Source organism: Neopelma chrysocephalum, unplaced genomic scaffold (assembly GCF_003984885.1).
Source record: "Neopelma chrysocephalum unplaced genomic scaffold, ASM398488v2 Primary Assembly neopelma1_116, whole genome shotgun sequence".
Taxonomy (NCBI): domain Eukaryota; kingdom Metazoa; phylum Chordata; class Aves; order Passeriformes; family Pipridae; genus Neopelma; species Neopelma chrysocephalum.
The window spans coordinates 1,275,128-1,294,651 of NW_020897778.1; the positions used below are offsets into that span (position 1 = coordinate 1,275,128).

Genomic DNA, 19,524 nt, shown 5'->3' on the forward strand with positions numbered 1-19,524 from the left:
ATGAATAAAATCTTACCTTTAAATGTCCCCCAAATGCTAAACAGTAACGACGTAGTGTTTTAAAAACAGCTTTATGTCAGCTACATCCTCGTGGTGCTTTACTTCTTACACAAAAGTAGTTTTCAAATAAAGTAGTAAGGATAATTAAGTGATATTTTTAAATTACTGGGCTTACTTTGTTCATCATTCTGTGCGTTCAAATGCAAATAATGTTGTGAAAGTTAAATAGCATTTTAATGTTGTTATGGACTCAAAATAGCATATATTTTTTAGGTACAGGAATCGAAGCAAAGTGACAAACTCAATGTGAATTGTGTCTAAATTTAGTAGGTGACTTAAACTAACAATCAACCAAAAATTCTAATGTTTGAGTCAGCTTTGTCATCTTGCTACTGCATTTTCCTGAGTTTAACTTCTACTGGAGTTGAGTTTATGCTCCTCTGGTTCTGATGTGAGTGCTTTTGCCTGAAGGGTGCTCTGGAATTACAAGAGTGTTCCAAGGGTGAGCTCAGTTATTTTTAGGAAGGTTAAACATCTGGATGTTCACTACAAAATCTTTTCCAGGAAGGCTTTTTTTTTTTCTGAGCAAGAAATATCAGCAGAAATATAAATGCAGCCCAGCAGTGTGTCATCTCTGCCTTCCCAGGGCACTCTGGTATTTTCAGACTGGTCTGGTGCTTAAGGTGCCTCTGGGGATTACAGGGGGATATTGGGAGGATTTAGCTTGGTAGTATTTTTGTAGGTGGCTTTGAGACTTCAAATCCAGAACAGGGATGGAACTGAGCAGAGGAATTGTTATGGGGGACACGAGGAATACATTTGTAATGTTTCCAAGACTCCAGGTGTTTGAATTGTGGCTGGGGAAAAAAAAAAAAGAAGATTTTTGATTGAGGTTGATTGGTTGGAAAAAATTGTTCTCTATCACTGTTAAAGAGGTTTCTGGATTCAGAAAACAAAGAAGTGTTACAGGTGCAATATAGGGTTTGGGATAGAAAACTTAAGATTGTATGTGTGGTTCTAAGGCATTCCCATATACATTGTATGTGTACAGAGAAAAATCAATAAAGGTGTGAACTTAAGTGAATTAAATGTATTTAACTTGAATAACTTCATAGAGAGGCAGATTTCTGTTTTATGAGTTGTCTTACACCCTTAATTATACAGAATAGAGCTTTTAAAATGTATCCTGGCTGCCTCACTTGAATGACTAGATTAAAAGTCTTATGCAAATATGCTAATATATTACGAAAATCCAAATTTCAGCAACACTGATTGCTGAAACATTACATTTGCAGCTCAGGGGAATTTTCCCCCTTCGTCGTTTCCAGTGCTGCTTAGAGAACTGTGACATCCCCTTTTCATTTTCTTAATACATTTTGAGTATCTTTAGCTCTATACATTGCTTTTTTTCCCTAAGCAGGAAAACTTCTGGTTTTCAAATGTTATTTTGTTGCTATCCCAGTTTTCTAATATTGTTGATATGATGGTAAATACACTTCTGGTGAGAGGCAATTTTTGTCACTAACTGATGTGTGGGTGTTTTATGTACCCCCAGAGGATATCAAACCCTCTTGTATTTATGTACTGAAAAGCTCCTGCCTCTCCAGCTGTGTGTTTGCTGCTGTGATGAGGGATTGCTCCTCCCCACACATACAGTTTTATTTCACTTGTTTGCGTGGTGGTGGCAGGAGGCTGTTGCTGAGTTGAAAAGGCTGGTTTGTTTACCTGAAATGCTTAAATCTGGTCACTCACTTTGATCTGTGTTTCGTTATTTACTACATACATTACATGAAAATGTGAATGGAAACAGATGGTGAAGGATCAGCATTTGTGCTTCCAGCATGTAGAATTTCCTGGAAAGCTGAGTCCTGTGCTGTGGCATCAGCAGCCTGTCTTCAAAACCACACCGGGTTTGCTTTAGAGTAGCTCCTGGATGCCAGGCATGCATTAAGTCGTGCTGAGCCTGCTCCTACTTGGACATCCCTGTGGAGCCCCCCAGTTCTGTGCTTTTCCTAAAAACATTGAGCTATTAATTCCCTAATCCCTAGGGAAGCTATTTTAAGTTAATGTAAAAATTGGAGACCCTTGTTTCAGTGGGCTTAAGGATTCATGCAGAGGTGTCAGTTTGCACTTCTCAAACCAGTTCTGTTAAAGATGGGAAGAACAGACGTTAACCTGCCTTGCATTTATGTGGCTTTCCTTTCTATTCACGTGGCTGGAATTGTCAGGATTTTCAGTAACACCTGAAAAATCTGATGTGGCTGCTCCTGCAGGACTGGCCTGGCTTTCTGTCTGGGTTAGGGCTGTGCTGGTGGAGATCTGATCTGACTCGGCCGTAGCATTTCATGAATACTGAAGTAAAAACTTCCTTTAGAAGTGAATCTCTGCTCTGCTGAGCTGCAGTTTGTCTGGCCTGGGACACCCACTAAATGAGTACAGCTTGAATTAATGAATAAAAGGCATGTTACACTAGGGGGGGTGGGAAAAGAACGGAACAACTTGGGTCCTTTTGCCTTGGAGGGTCAGTTGTATGTTTAGGATGATTAGTGCAAGTTAGTGGATGAACTGAAGCAGGAGAGAACTTGCTTTCCTGTGTAATTTTATCTTAATGCCTTTCCATAGAAATTGGCTTTTTAAAAGGCAGATATTTTGTCCAGTAAAAATAATATTTCAATTTTGTTTGGGATTTCTAGTAGCTTTTGAACCTGGTTACCCCTGGGCTTGCAGAAATATTACAGACTCACCCTCTGTGTTGTCTGATGGTGGATTTGGGGGGTATGTTTCAATTCTGTGTTTGTAGAAGTAGAATGGTACAGAGTGAAATGACAATTTCTCCAGATAAAAGTAGTTGAATTTTGAAGTGGCTGTAATTTGATACTGGTCAAATATAAATTTCACTTGGTCTTTTACATGAAGACTCATATACTTTAGTTTGTCCAAAAGGTTTATGTGATGCAATATTGGAGGCATCACAACTGCTGTTAAGAACATTTGCTGTTAATAAGCATTTCAACATTTGGAGGCTCAGCTCAGTATGTGAGATACCTCTAATAATCTGTGTGAACATTATCATTTCATTAAATCTCAACTGTTTAGAATAAGTGAGTACAAAGGAGCAGTAGGACATGTTCTCCTTCTTTTTCTTGTTTCTCAGGAATAAAATAAAGCATACTGGATAATACATTTGCACCTGGTCCCTTTGGGCTTTGTGTTCTTTGGGTTTTGGTTGCCCCCAAAAGCACAGTGCATGAAAAAGGAAGAACTGCCACCTCTTGTGTTATCAATAGTTCTTTTTTGTGACTGTGGAGATGTTAATCTTAAAATGAAATTGGATTTGAGAGGGGAAAAAATTGTTCAACTGGATTAGTTTATTTGGTGTTGGAAAGAGTGTGAATTCCCCTATTGTCAGCAACACAATTTTAGGTCATTTTAATCTCAGAGTTCCCTCATGTGGTGTTTCATTTTGCCTGTGAGCTGGCTTCTCCCCTTACTGTGTATTTTTCTAGGCTAAATAAACTCAGTTCTTATCTCTCCTAGTCATCTTAGAAACTGTTCTGTGCACTCATCCCAGTGACAGGCTCCACTCTCCTTCCTGTGCTGGATGCATTGTGTGCTCTTACTCAGGATGACTAAAAGGAAGAGAAATGAAGAGAACACCTCAGGAAAACAAATGTGACTACAGAAGTGTCTCCAAAATACTGATATTAGTAGGCTCAGTAGTGTGGGGAAATCATAATGCTCATAATGTGAAACCTTAATTGACTTCTGTACTAAATCATATGCAATTTTAACAAGATAATTGCATTAGAGTCTGTTTATATGCATTTAGTGCCATGCTAACAATTGAAACTGGAGTTCTGTTGCCAAGCTTTGTGCTACCCTGAGTCACCAAGCCTTTGGCACAGGTACCCTGGGAACAGGCTGCATTGCTTGGCTCTGTTTGTGTGGAGTGTGTCATTTTGGTGCTTTATGCTCAGGAATTTTCCTCCTGTAATAAATACACCTCACTCTGTGATTTACTTGTTTGGGTTTGCTCTCTACACCAGGTAAAATAACCTTTCCTTCCCGTTGATTAAGAGACTTTGTGGAGTGTGCCCTGTGCTTGTGGGTGTGAGTTGCATCAGAACAGAAAGAAAATCCCAGTTTTAAACTTAATTTCCCCCTTCTACTGCCTCAGTTTTAATGGAGCTAATCATGGGAATCGTGGTGTGCTCAAATACAGCTTTGTGCCTTCTCTCTGGGTGGGATCCATTCAGTAGTGAAAAGCTGCTGTTTGACACACTGGTAATGTAGATCCTAGAGATGCTTGAATTTTTTTTGCCTGCTTAAAGGAGTTTATTCTTTGTAAAGAAGTTGCCTTGCATTTGCTTTTCAAACAGCAAATTATGTTGCTGTTTGATTTTTTTTATTTTCAAATTGTATTTCTGGTTTAGTGAACAGCAGTGCATTATTCCTACAAATGAAGTGCTGGAACTATGGATTATTATCAATACAATATTACAGGTGTGAGATTTTACTTCAAGCTTTTCTTTTTAACTGCATGGAAGGTTTGGTTTTTTGTTTTTTTGGGTTTTGTTTCTTTTTAAGCTCCTTGCTTTTCCCTTACATAGCAAAGTAGAAGGGGTGGCTTTTTCAGTCATTGCTTCTGCTTCAATGAAGAAATTAAACACGCCTTACATTTTCTGGATTCAGTTCCTTCATTCACTTGAAGCTCATTTTTCCCCCACCAGCACTTTTTTCTTGTATTATCAGGAATAATGATGGATAATTCTTCTTATACCAATATCCCTTTTGATCATATTTGTGTGTTTACAGAATAGATTGGTTCAGTTTAGGTGTTTGACTTCGTGTGTGTGCCAAAATAATCTAATACTATTGTAGAGCTTTTGGTCTGCTATAGACCTGAGAAGCTTTTTGTATTTCCTGAGGCAAACAAGTGTAGAGCTGAAGTCTTCCTATCCCCCCCTTTCCTAGAAAAAGTTGAAGTCAGAGTGTCACAGTTTTAAAGTACTCAAAAGTAAAGCTAGTCTGGTGTGTCCAGTTTTATGAGCTTATTTTGGTGGTCTGGGAATATCTGGTAGAGAAGGTTGGGTTTGAGTGGTTTGTTTGATTTCTTTTATTTGGAGTTGGTTGGTTTTTCTTCCTTTTAGTGAAAATGTAACTTTGTGTGTGTGTAAGAGAGTGTTACAAAACACAGATTGTCCTCCTGTTTTACATGATTATAGTCATGGTTAATGAGCTTTTCTGTGACATATAAAAAGACTTACAGAGATGAAAATGTAGGTGGGAGCCGAAGGTGAAGATTTTGGGGAAGTTTTTATCTTCTTCCTGTAACTTCATAAAACGAAAAGCCAGCACTGAGCAGCCTTGTGTCTAATGCAGAGCTGTGCTGCTAGGGGATTGAAAACTCTGGGTTGCACAAATAACTGGGGTATAAATTGATACCTTAATAATCCAAAAAGGTCTTAACCATCAAAATTGCAGAAAGCTTTCCTGCACCAGGGATAACCACTGGCATTTCCAATGGGCCCTTCCGAGAGCACAGTGTTATTTGGATCATGATGAGGCTCTCGAGCACAGAACTGTAGGCAGTTTGCACAGTGGTACTTTGTAGACTTAAATTACAGTAACCACACCCTTGATTTGCCTTTTTTCTGATGTAAAAAGGGCTATTTTTTGAAAATCCATACAGTTGAAAGTGGTAATTTAGATAAAAGAGCTGTTTCAGCAAGTCTTTGGGGTAGGCTAAATATTGGCCTGACCTTTGCAGAGTTCACTGGACTGTTGGAATCTGAGAATTTACCCAAAGAAATGTTCTTGTGGCTCTGGGGAGAGAGGATTGTGCGTAACAGATCTTGATTTGACCTCCTTTCTTCTCCCTCCTTCCAGTTGTCCTTTTGATTATCTGTGGAACGTGGAAACAGTTTTCTACATGAGGAAAGGCTTCCTGTGTGGTCAGTTGGTTCCTGTGGCTGAGCTGCAGCCTTGCTCAGTCAGATGGCTCAGACGTATATTTATGTACATTTTCATAATTACACATTTACATCTTGTTCTGGCATTTGCTGATTTGAATTCTTCCACAAAAACATTGTGTTCATATTTTGTTGGGCAGTTTTTGTGGTACTACAGCAGAACTGGAACGTGTCTCCTGCAGTACGCTGAAATCTTTGATAAACTATGAAGGCAGTTACAGGCAATACAGTTTCTTTAATTAGTTCAGCAAATGAGTTTTGTGTCTTATTCTGAAGAAACAGTTTTTTTAGTGGGTGGCCTGTGCTTCAAGGTGTTGTTCTGTGGTGGGAGCAAAGGTCTTGCAGAACTGTGGGTTATAAAAGTACAGGTGCTCAAAGGGCTTGTGGGAACAGAGAACTTGATTAGTTTTCAATGGATGCTACTGCATGCTGCAGCTGTAGAATTTACTGTGAAAACAAATCTGAAAGGACTGAAACAGCACAAAATATTATAAAATATTGTCATCTATTGCAGCAACTACAGTACCTGTAGTCTGTTTTGAAAATTAACTTCATTAAAGCGGCACTTCCTTCTGCGTGCAGGGTTAGTTACAGGAAAACAGGAAGGTTGGTTTCGTTTAATCTCCATGAACTCCTGCAAAGCTTGGATTACAGGTGTGTGTATTACAGTGTGCTTACCCAGATCCAAGTGTAAGCTGCTCCTGGGAGGGTTTTAGTCCCACCTTGTCCCTGGCCACGTGTTGACTCCCTCTGTCCATTTTGACACCTACCGATGGTGCAGCTGCTGGCCGGGATGAAACCTCCCCGCACAAAAACGGGGCTGGGCGCATATTTCCACTTCTTTCTTCTTTTCCTGCTCATGAATAAAATAAGTTTTACAAGCAAAACCCAAGCTAATTGTAATGGCAAGTGTTTGGAAAAGAAGGTTTTTTTGGCAGAGCTCTGTTAATGCTGCTGAAGTCAGAGGTGAGCTGACTGAAGGGGGATACAATTTACAGTGTTGGACTTTCTTTGAAATCAAGCTTTCGATTTTCAAACCAACACAGGCAAATCCTGTCATAGGCTGGAGTCCTTCAGATTTAATTGTCAAGAAGGGATAAAAGTAATAATTGTTTTTAAAAAGTAAAACCAGGGCTGTGCCTTGGCTCAGCAGTTTGCTGGGGCTGGTCTGTAGTGGGATGCCAGTGTTCTGGAAGAAGTTGGCTGATCTGAAACAGCTCAGTTAAAATAAACATGACACAGTAAAATACAAAAATTGAGGAAACGTTCACTCAGTCTGTGTTTTGATATCAAATGTGTTTTTCCACATATTCTTGTTAGCTTAACTCATTGAAATGATATGTCTTCTTCCACAGGGATCCCCTGTTGCAGACATCATTGCATGGGTGTTTTGTTCACATTTTCAAAAAAAAAATGTTTGCAGTCACAAATACTTGTGATACAGTTTCAAAATCTGCTTCTGGAGAGGATTCTTGGCTGGTGGTGACATATATTTGGCAGTAAAAGCATGTCCTGCTTTTTATGACATCTTGTTGTTTCTTTCTTTGAGAAAGAAAAAAAGAAAGAAAGGGTGGTTCCCAGGTCTTTTTTCATTTGTGTGGTTTAGAACAAAACTCCCAACCCAAATCAACCAAACAACCCTTCTCAAAGCACAATAAACCTCAAAAGAGTAATTTCCTTTTGTGTGTAGGTAAGAGATGAAAATTATGTATCCGGGCTCCCATTGAGTACAAAATAATAAAGGCAGTATTTTCTGGGACAACAATGCCAAAGATAATCAATAGGGTTTTGGATATTTATTTTGGTTCAGGCTACTTAATACTCAGATATGTGTGTCCAGTACAACTTATGTGAAGATGTAATTTTTCTCCATGAACCACTGATTGCAAATTTTGCTCCCAAATACCCTGTTTAGTGTGGTTCCACTGGAACAGGGGGGAGGTCAGGAGCTGAAAATACCTTTGAGGTATATGGGCACGATTTGGAATAATGGTTTGGAATAATGGTCCTTTGAGGAAGCAAAGTATTCTTATGCTTCCATGCAGGGACTGGAAGTTGTGTCCCCATTCCTGTGAGGAAACGAGTGCTCCAAGCTGAGCATGAAATCTGGAAATCTTCTGGTGGCTGTGATTCTTAAACACTGTGAAACATGTAATTCTTTGTTATGCTGGCAAACAGTGGGGTAAACCAAGAGAGAAGCTCTGATAATGTTTTTAACAGAAAATACTTTTTTTTTTCCAAGACTGTGTCTCCTGATGCCTCCCTGGACACACACTCCAGTTTCATCACAAAGTGAGCTCAGAGGAGGGTTTGCTCTTAGCAGTTTCATTGGGAGCTCAGAATTTGGTTTTGCAGGGAGAATTTTAGGAAAGCAGCTTTCTGGAAGGGGTAGAAGAGGGAATTGGGGTTTAAGATGGTATATGTAAAAATATATGTACACATGGATATGGTATGGAATAGTGTGAAAATGTTGTTCTGAGTTCTCTGCCTCTTAAACAGCAGCCTGGTTCTCTGGTTACCAATTGAAATGCCTGTCTGAGCCCTAACAAAGTCTATAGGAAAGTCTGTTTTTAGTGGAACATCTCAAATTACTCCTATTTCTCTCTTTTTGTTTTGTTTCACTTTAAACTTGTTTAAAGTTTTTTTTTCCTACCATAATCCATGTTTCCATAAGTTACTCAGACTTACCAGACCTTATCTTCACGTGACAATGAGATGAAATTGTAAACTTTCTTTAGAAAACAAGCTATTCCTGTAATGTAGGGGAAGCCATAGCAATTTGCTTGTTTTTCCTATGAATCACCCTAAAGAATGGAATAGTGTTGAGATATGTTTACATCTGTGGGTACCATGACTTCACGCTTCAAATTATACCTTTAAATGTTCCACTCAGATTTAACTTTGGTTTGGCAGCAAGCCTAATGGAGGCTCTTAAATATGTGTGTATCGTGCACACTCAGGGCATTGAAAGAGGCTTTTTAGTGATACCCTTGACCTGGAGTCCAGTAAAGGAAAAAAGTCGTATTGGTTTTACCTATGGAGGGAGTCCACCCTCCAACCAAAATGAATATTTGTGCAATTAGCTGTGATTGATCTCCATGTCCATGGAGTGCTCTTCTCCCATGTGCCCCAGGGCCGTGCTCTGGAGTCCTTGGGTTTGATTTGTTCGTCTTCATAACTCATTCTGCAGTGGTGGCTCACAGACACCGTAGCAGAGACATGAACTGCTCTTAGCAGTACATTGGCCCGATCACTGAGTTACCTCACACTTCTTTGGAGGAATAAAATAGCAGAATGTTTTGAAAATGTACAAGACACACAGATTCAGGGCAGTGTTTTCCTCCTGAGCAGCACACTCTTGTGAGGAAAAGAAAACACATGCCTGGGGTCACTGCAGCTGTGTGAAGGTGAATGTTGTTTTCTACGCAGAGTTGATCGCTCAAAAACCTGGGGCGGAACAGGGGAAGTGCAAAATACTCTTCAACTTGCCTTGAATTTACCAACTGGTATTTCTTGACTTTGTTTTTTCTATTGCTATAGCAATCACTGATGTAATAAACACACAACAAAGCTTTTGAAATACATAAAACATTCGGAGGAGGGGGAAGTGTCCATCCTCGAGTTTGACATTTAACACCAGATTCCCAGCAGAAGTTGATTGTTTGGATTTCGTTGGTGGTTTTTTTTGTTTTGTTGTTTTTTTCTTTCTGTTTTCCCTCTGTAAGAATTGACTGTCTGCTGAGAGGGGACCCTCACACTGAAGGTGTGCATTTAGAGAGTTCTGAAAGTCAATGGTGAGTAACAGGGCAGGGAGGGAGAAGCTCCATCATCACCCTTCCAATGCTGCTACTACCTATGAGTTTCCTTTCAAGGAGAATTGGGATGCATGTTTTGATGGGCAGGGATTATACTCACCTTGAGAGGAGACAGTGGACATTTAAAAATGAGTGATATTTGAAGTGCAGGTGAAGAGCACCAGACTGGTTGAGTAAATAGCCGTGGCTTTTAATGTGGGCTGGAGAGTGTTTGAAGTTTTGTGTGGTCACTTCTCAAGCAGCCACATCTTTCAGAAACTGAAGCGTGCAAGTGAATTCATGTATGGATCCATTTTACCCCACATGAGGCTGGTTATGACAAGCTCCTCATGAGTTTTGAAGGACTTTTTGTATAGGAGAAACATTGTGGACTAAAATTGTAGTCACAAAGACTTACATTATATGTCAAGAGAGTCTTCTAATTTCACCAGTGAGTGTTTTAAAACAGCAGATGAGGTAAACACCTGTCATGACTGATTGATTGTCACTCCCCAGAGTAAGACCAGTGAATTAAATGATCTCCTTACGTTCCCATCAGGGTGAATTTCTGTGGTTCTCTGATAGATGTTGGGAAGTTGTAGATTTGGTCCCATTAAACAAAGCAAAAGCTCTTCTATTTTAATCCATCCTTATTCCAGCCTATCAAGTGTGCTCACTTTCCTTTTATGGTCTTATTTTCCTTAATCTTGTAAACTCTTGGATATTATGATCACTGATAAAGGAAAATACGTGATGAAATGCTATCTTCTCTCTTCATGTGAACTTTAGTGAACATAGTTCATCTGCTGCACTTTTAAAGTTGATGTGATTTATTTGTTGCTCCATTGTTTGCGTTCTTGTATATGTACAGTAAAGGCAGGGAAAGTTTGTCTTGTTGCTGTTACAGCAGCTTTTGTATGAGCATGATCCATGTCCGAGGCCTTTAGCTTGCATTGCTATGGAAACTTCAGGGCACAGGCTTCCCATTCCCCCCTTGGCAGAATTCCTCACAATCATCCCTCTTGTACCTGGAAGTCAGGGGAGTGATATTTGCTCCTGAAGCATGGAGGGGCTGAATTTCTTTGATCATACATTTAGTAGATGTCTTGTGCAAACAGAAGGAGGTTTTCATTCTAATTACATAAAACTTCCCTGATGTCTTGGGCATAATTTGGGGGTACTTAAGCCAATGCTGCCACTGAACAGTCTTTCCTCTTTGATTTTATGTTCGGAAATGGGCCAGATCAGGAATCTAAATCTCTTGAGAAAGTTTCCCATTCACTCTTCATCATTATTCAGACAGACAGGTTCCCCAGTCTGGTTTTGTGTGTGGGTTTGCAGATGGTTATGCAGGCATGGTATGAAGAAGAACAGGTGTCTGGAAAAGATGAGAAGTTGCTTTTGTAATGGCAATGTTTTGGCTTGTGGTCAGTTCAGCCTGGCCCGTGACGAGTGGGTTGTGTCGAGGGTAATGCTCTGTCTGCACTGTCAGCTAGAGACACCTTTGGTTCCTAGTTCTGCCTTTCTCTGAGTCTTCACTGAACAAAGCAGGTTGCAGATATTTATTGCTCGACAGGGAGGGCAAAAAGAAGTACCAGGCTTTGCCTGAGGGTGGTTCTGCTGGTTTGGAAGGACTGTTACCCAGAAACTGCTCATCTGAAACGTGAAAACCGGTGCTTGCATTGACTGAGGGATTTTTGAGTGGAAGTGCAAAACTAAAAACAAAGCCAGAGAAATTAAAAACTAATTACAGACTAGGAGAACAGTGGGCAGACCTTGTAGAGTGAATGTTCCCAAAGACAGGTGAGCTTGGACCTGGGGGGACAGGGGAAAAGAGCTGGACCTGCAGCTGCTGATGGAGAGAAAAGAGCTTGCAAGTGTCTCTCATGTGGCGCTATTACTGTTGTGGCAACTTCCATTAGCTGGTTCCCATCTTCTCTAGCTGGGAATGAAGTGGGTCTCTGTTCCCTTGGGAATACAGAAGTTATTCATGTTTTCCCAGAAGAGGGGAGAGTCCTGCTTGGAACGCCAGCTGTAACTGGCGTGGTGTGTTTTGCATGGCTACTGTTTGGAAGTGGTGGTGTGTCCCAACGGCTGGGCATCCCTGGAATTGTTCTGTAGGTAAAGGTCTATGGAGCAGTCTGTGCCAGGCTGGAGAGCTCGCTGCTGGGATTGTTGTCCAGACAATACTTGCACTGTATGGCTGTAGGGCAGACTCACAGAATATGTTCTGGAACAGTGCTCGCTGTGTCTCTGCCCTGGCATGCCTTCGCAGGCGCTGTGCTCCGAGCACTTGCCCATGGAGCTGCCAGAAATAGATGCCTCATGGCAGAGAATTTGTGAAAATTGATCTCTGCCTCGTAAAGATGCAGGTTCAGAGTGAGATCTTAACTAGAAGAAGTGTTTGGGAAGTCACCTCTCAGTGACTGGCTGAGAAAAGGGACTTAAGGCAGCAAGTGCTTGGTTTTATAAAATACTTGGGTCTAGTAATTAGTTATTTGTTACTTGACTGAGCAAGAATCTGATAGCCTGATTAAATAACTTCTAAACCAACTGCCTTACATGGATGTTGAATTTCAGCGTAAGAATCCTAAAAACTGTGCTTCCTTTGGAAAACCAATGTTGACTTTGCATTTTGAGCAGTGCTCTGGATATGTACTGGAGTGCAGAACCGGGCTGGTAGTTGTTCCTGTAACATGGCACACACCTGAACTGACTGAAGTCAGTCTTCAAAGGAACCTTTAGCATGACCTTACCCAGTATTAATTTTCAGATTGAGGATGAGGAATAATGATCTTTTCTTTGTGGATTGTCATGTAGTAAGTACTAAGAATTGCATTTAAAATCAGTATTTAAGTCAAGGGACAACTATGCACAGGCTTGCTACAGGCGTTTTATGTGCACAAGTTTCCATGACTTGTTCCAAGATTAAACAGTTTTACAGAAATACCTTGTTAGAAGGAAGCTGATTTCATTTCTATATGTGCAGTGGAAGGCTGGTTAAATGTGACTGCACAAAGTCTGCTGCAACATCAGTAGTGTGGGTTTTTTTTTTTGTTTTGGCTGATCCCACTTGAGAAGAACGAGGCCCTGATGCCTTGTTTGTCTGTGAGAGTATATGAACTTGCATATTTGAAATATGCCTATAGGAGAATCCAGTTATATGCATATGGAATCTGGTGGACTAGCAGAAGGTCATTTAAATTTCAGTAAAAATTACAAAGGGGTTTGCAGATCACTGTCATTTTGAATAATATTAAAAACTTGGAAGTAATCTTACTTTTTGATTCTTTCGTGTGATAGTCATTTGCTTATTACCTCTAGCCTAGATTAATGTGTTAGGAAGTGTTTATTTGAGATCCAGGATTTTTAGTCACTTAATGAACTGTCTATCCAGTCAGTGGTTAGGATTTTAGGAAGCAGTTCTGGTTTCAGGTTTTGTGCAATACCTTATATAATGTAGGGAAAGTAGATGTTAAAAAGTTGCAGGGTTTTATTACAATGAGCTTCACTTCCGCACTGTAAAATTATTCCTGGAGTTTGTTTGTGGGTTACTTGTGTTGGAAACTTTGGCTGGAATCTGGACGTGCCCGAGCTGCTCCCTTGGCTCAGCCTGTCATACAGTGTGTGTTTTGCCTTGTTCTTTTTCCAGCTGCCTCAGGAAGAAGGAAAGTGTGACTGGACCTCCCTGGCCCTGTTTGCTGGAATATCAGCGAGTATGAATTTTCCCAGCCCATAACAGGGATAGCAGCCCCGAGTTTTTAGGATGTGCTGCTGTAGAGATCTCTGCAGGGAGAAGGCAGGAGATGTCCCTGGTCTGTGATGAGTTTTTAATTGCACCATTGCACTTCTCCTGTGCAGGATGGATGGACTGTCATTCCCATTTCCCCCTTGCCCAGAACCCTGCTCCCCACTGCAGCCTGTCAGCGGATTGGGGGGTGTTGGATCAGTGCTTTATTCAGCTTCTTTCATTGTGCCAAAGGGCCCTCAGTCTCTGGTACAAAACTTAATGGATTATGCACAGGCCTGATCTGGGTATCATCCATGTTTCATCTGTTTTATGAATCTTTTTAACATTTACAGCCTTGTTTTGACTAATGTTTAGTAATTATGATGAAATGGCATATTAATTATCCTAGCCTCCAAAATTGTCACTGAATGATGAATTACATGGAAAACACTGTTCATCTCAAAAGTATTTGCCAATTTGTGAAGATGCAATTTTATGAACATCAGTTAATGAAGTTCAGTGCACAACCTTGGACATGTTTGATACCAGTTGAAATTCCAGTCAATCATTTTGTTTTTCTCGTAAATGTGGATTTTCTGAATGTTCTTTTAATAGTGGAATTCCTCTATTTCTTCTCAAATCCAAACAGAATACAAAGCTTCACTTTCCCTTTGCACAGGGTTGGGTGAGGGACATAAAACTAATGTAGTTATCCTTAAGCTGTTCCTTTTTGGTGTGAGCTTAGCTCTAACCACTGGATAAAAATAATATGCTGTGAACTATATTATGCAGAACCTGAACTTTTATATATACACTGGTTGTAAGTGCTGAGTTTCATGTTGCATGTATTTGAATTCAGTGTCTTGATCTTCTTGGATCCTTTTAAGACCTCTGTTCCACAGCCTGGGAACTAAAGGTGAAACATGACCAAAAAGATTAAATATATAAAGCTCAAGATCGTTTTTATGTGTTGGCCAACATTCTGAGCAAATAAGATCTCTGCTTTTCACTTTTAGTGTGGGGTTATGTTGAAGTTATTTATGGTAATTAGCCAAAGTAGTTTCTAATTTCTTAAAAGCTTAATTCACAAGTATATAATTTCATCTAAAAGAGGCTGTTTGTCAGAGATGTTTAATATTGGATTTCTGCAGTAGAAGATTCACATTTGTGTTTATGTATTAAAAGAAAGTATTTTAAACTGTGTGTCTAGTGGTTTGGAAATTTTCTCTAAATTGCTTTTAAATTGGGAATGGGATGAGTGATTCTGTAACTGTCTGGTATCTTCAGTTTTTATTTGCTCAGTGATACTTAATTTGGAACAATCATGTAATTCAATTATCTTTGTTCCATATCCATAGTCTTGTTGAAATTAGGCCTTTTGGTTGGTTTTCAGAAATGCTTAGTTATCCTTTTCATAGGCTAAGACAATTGCACTTACCATTGGGGATTGTTCTTGCTCTTTTCCGTTCCTTCAGCACAAGTTGTGGATAACCTGTTGGGAGTTGTGGAGTGGCTCCAGAGCCTCTCCCTGCCTGCTGTGCCCTCCCAGCACAGTGACCCTGTGCTATATTAATATTCCTGTTTCCATGCTTTACCCACAGTGTGTTAGAGCAGGAAATCAACCCAGATAAAACTGCTTTTTAAGCCTCCTGCTGAGATGTCCCTCAGTAATCCTGTATCAAGTGGTCTGCAAGATGCAATAGGGAGGGAATTGTCTGTGGTTTAATAAATGGATATTGCAGTTTGTTGTGATGTTTGGGCTTTATTTTTTGGGGGCTCCTTTTTTTTTGTTTTTTTCTCCCTGCCTAAGTGAGCCTCAACTGCCGTATTGTCACCTAACCACTGTCAGCTGAGATGTAAGAAGTCTTGTGGAAAACAGGTTACTGTCACTGACCTGCAGGGCTGCAGTAGTCCTAATTGAAGCAATTTTAATGAGTTTCAGGGAAAAAATCTGAATCTGGTGAGTTCAGAATAAATTACCACAAGGCTTTTGAGCTGCCCTTTGGTGGTTGTACAGGGTTTGCATGCTGCAGTCTGGAATATAAAAATTAATTTACAAGATACAGGTTTTATGTTCCTAGATAAAATGAGAACTTCAGAGAGAGCTGCCATAAAGATTTGTCATCCAGTTCTCTATTTGTAGTATGATAAGAAAAAGAATTAGCAAATGGCACTGGAGAAATGGACACTCATGGTGACACACCTGCCTTCTTTTTCCTGATTCCAGGGCATATTCCCTTGTGGATTCCAGTCAAGTGTCTACCTTCCTGATTTCTATTCTCCTCATAGTCTACGGCAGTTTCAGGTAAGATTTTTCCTTAAGGTTCTGTAGAATTTTTATTTTTCAAATAAAAATATTGCAAGTGACTGAATACAGTTTATGCCTTTTGGTTCATTGTACCTTTGTCACACTGATGGCTGTGATGTAAATGAAATGGTTTTGCTTCTGGAAAGGAGATGGAAAAGGAAGAAACAGTAGCGAGCTGGGGCTTCTGAAAGATGTGACTGCATGTCACGGTACAAACACCTATGAGATAACTGAAAAGTCAGTCTCTGAAGACAGCTCTGTAAATTTGTATTCTAGAGGGTATTAAAGGATTGTTGAGAGAGATAGAAGGGAATGGTATCAATAGCAGAATTTTATCTGTGGTTCAGTGTTGGTTGATGGAGCGTGTCCTCGTGGGATGGCAAACAAGGCCTGTCACACAGGTCCCACTGCTGTTTGCTCCAGCCTGGGGAACAGCCTAATACAGGAGTGGGGAAACTGCAGTGCTGAATTCCAGCAGAGCATCTGACAACTGCTGCAGGATGAGTTTGAATCTTCAAAAATCAAATTTGCCTCATTTTAGGAGACTTGAGTGTAGTTTAGAGAAAACACAGTTGTCCCTTTAGACTTGCATGTGGTATTATCCAGTTTGTTGGACTGCAGTGGCACCTGAGGAATGAGGCTCATCCTGATGTATTTAAAAAAAAAAATCACAACATGAAAGTATTATTTTTTAAAAACTTAGATAACAGCATGTTTTCCTTTCTGCTCCTTGAAGAGCAGTGCTTCATTTCACAAGTCTGTGATAAAGGCCATGCAGTCCATGCAGAGTCTCTGAACTGCTGTGAGTGCTCCTGAAGTCGATGATAGCTGTGGTCATAACACGATGTGAGTTGCAGCTGTCAGGATAAGAGGTTTTATATCACCATCATAAGTTAATAAAGTCATATAATGAAAGAGCCAATTTTTTGCCAGAGCTGTCTGTTGTTGATAGCAAGCATTAGGTAACAGCACTGCTGCTGGAATTAAAATAGAAGGCCTTAGGAAAACAAAATCTAGAGGTGATCAGAACAAAAAAGTAATAAAAGGTTGTATTTGTTTAGTTTTTTCTTCACGTTTTGAGTTAGATTAGCAAATAGTTGTGGGACTAATTAAATTATTAACTATTGGAATTTATGCAGTTTTGTGAAAAGGAACTGTGCATCTGGCTGCAAGAAGCTGTAGCATTTATTAAAATTCAATTATGAGGACATAATGCAATATAAAACAGCAGGAGTGCTTGAACTTCAATTGCTTGTCCTTCCTGGAGCTCCTTGCTCTTAAAAATTTTCCCCTGCTGTTTGCCATCTTATTTATATCTGCACATGCTCTTTTACCATCTTGTCCTGTGCTTTACATTTAAAACTACTCACGTAGCAAGGACTGTGAACTTCAGAGCAGTCCAGCTCACCTGATGAAGTGGTGCAGTGGTGATGGATACAAATCCCTTGAGGAAATGTCCTGTTCTAGGCCACTTCTTTGTATGTATCCTGAAAACCCCAAGATGCAACTTGTTGTAGATCAAGATGGGGTCCCATATGTTTAAAATTACCTTCCTAATTAATTTCCTGTATCAGTTTCTTTAGCAGTTGCCTGAGCTAAACCCCAGAGTTCTGATGGAGACTTGGACAAGCTCCAATTCTGCTCGGGCAGGGATGAGGTCAAAAGCAGTTTTATACAGAAAATTTTGCAGTGGTGCTGACAAAGACACAATTACGTTATTTAAGAAATTAAAGAGTGGTACTAAGTTACAAAATTATATTCAATTGGAAATTCCTAAAGAAGTAAAACAAAAATTTCTATCGAAGAGGTTGAATTTTCTTAGGAAAGTGTCTTGCTGGAAAGATGAAAGTTACAGTTTAGGGTGCTTGTTCTCGTATGACAGCAGTGATGTCACCTAGGCTTGAGTGCTTTGTCTTTAAAGGAGCTGTCACAAGACAAAAAGAAAATAGCACTCCTTAGTTAACCTCTGTGTGGCAGAAAGTGGGTTTGGTTTCTGATTTTCAGTTGGAAAGAAGCAGATAGAGTTATTGTGATGTTGCTGGCAAGTGACTGAAACAGAAGTGCAGTAATAGGATCAGAAAGAATTGGGTGGGTGAGTCATTAGGATAAAATCCACGTGCCTGGTGGATCTAATCTAATGCAGGAAGTTTCGGGGGAACGAAGGAAAGCCTTGGTCCAGTGTCCTAGTTCACACAGGCAGCATTTGTCCAAAACCAAAACAGATCAAAGTATCCCAAACCCTCAGTATAGCCAGAAGAGTGTCTAATAAATCCTGGGTAAAGCCCACACCTAGAATGAAGTGCAGCTGGTAGAGCTGAGTTCCCCTTCTCTTCCTGTGGATGAACGAGCATTGCCTTCCAACGTTTGTTCCGGGTCAGGAGTTTTAGCTTCCAGCCCTTTGGAACGTCTCTCCCATGTACACTCTGACTGTCTCTCGGTCCTTGAACTTGACATACTTTCATTCCTGACTGCCAAAGGGGGAAGGCTAATCCTTTAAACCCTCGCAAGCTGTAAACGGGAGCGTGCAAGGATCTGTGTTAGTTATGGATTTTTAAAGAGGTGAGCTCAGGTTGTTTCCTAGGGCAGGGCAGACACCTATTCTTGTCCAAATGCTTCTCTGGGACTTAAATGTTGGGGTTACTTTGCAGGCAGGTAACAGCTAAATCTTTTTCTATCCTATCACTTCCCCAGACTTGGTGTCTCAGCTTATGTAAAGCCAGATTAAACCCAGAATGTACCTGTCCAAGTACCTGCTTTTAAACCAAACCAAAGCATGGGATGAACTGGAGTTTTCCGTCTCCAGGCTTTGGGTATCCAAAGCATTTGTAAATAGAAAGTAGCTCACATGGTGAACTTAGAGTTCATGTGAACATGGAGTGCTTCTGGTTGGATTTACAGCTTGGCATTCCCACAGTCCCAGTGCTGTCAGACAGTGACCGTCCTCATGAGCAGAGCAAGAAGGAATTTCTTCATGTGTTGTGTCTGCAGGCGCCTCTGTAGATACATCCTTGCTTTCCTGTTCCCTCCATTGTTCCATACAAACATGTCCTGTGGGGTTCCCCGAGGCATCGCTGCAGTGGAAGTGATCCATAGTTGAATCTGAACTTCCATGATAGTGACGTGCCAGCAGCTTACTCATTCCTGTGGCCTCAGCGTGACCCTCCGGAGCGGTTCCCTGCGGGAGGGACTCCTGCCTGCTTTGAAACACTGCGCTGGAAATCCTCCCAGATGGAGCTGTGGGGACCCACAGGAGGAACAACGGAGCAGTTCAGTGCCCCATGGGAGGTGCTGGCCCAACATTCCCTTTGGAAGCTCAGGAGAAACTTGAACAAAACAGCAAATGTTTCCCAACTTGCCATTTCTCTTCAGTCCAGTAGTTTGGAGAATATTTTTTTACAGTATAATTTTTAGCTTTCTTGGAGGGTGTTTTGGTGATCACTTTCAATTTTTTTTATTATGTTAGTGATAATTTGTAGCAGAGGGAAGAGCCAAATCATGAAACAGTTGGAGATTATTCAGGAGTTGGCTTGGATCAGCAGCTGTGTTGCTAAGTGAAAGTAATTTCCTAATGTACGCTTACTTTTGAGGCAGAGATGTTTTAGGTAATAATAATTGCTGACACCGTTGCAGTGAAAGGAGAGGGGCTGAGATTGTTTATGAGCAGTAGATCTAATAGTTTTTATTTCCAGTTTTCTCTGCTGATAGCAATCCCTTAAATTA

General features: G+C 40.4%; 1 protein-coding gene across 2 annotated transcripts in view; it reads left to right on the plus strand.

The window, feature by feature from the left end:
- Positions 1-19,524, plus strand: part of SPPL3 (signal peptide peptidase like 3) — a 54,994-nt gene that overhangs the window by 16,655 nt on the left and 18,815 nt on the right. For both annotated transcript variants that reach the window (XM_027696891.1, XM_027696892.1), the window contains exon 2: positions 15,724-15,801. In XM_027696891.1, the coding sequence (XP_027552692.1) occupies positions 15,724-15,801 (78 nt within the window). The remainder of the gene's footprint in view (positions 1-15,723; positions 15,802-19,524) is intronic.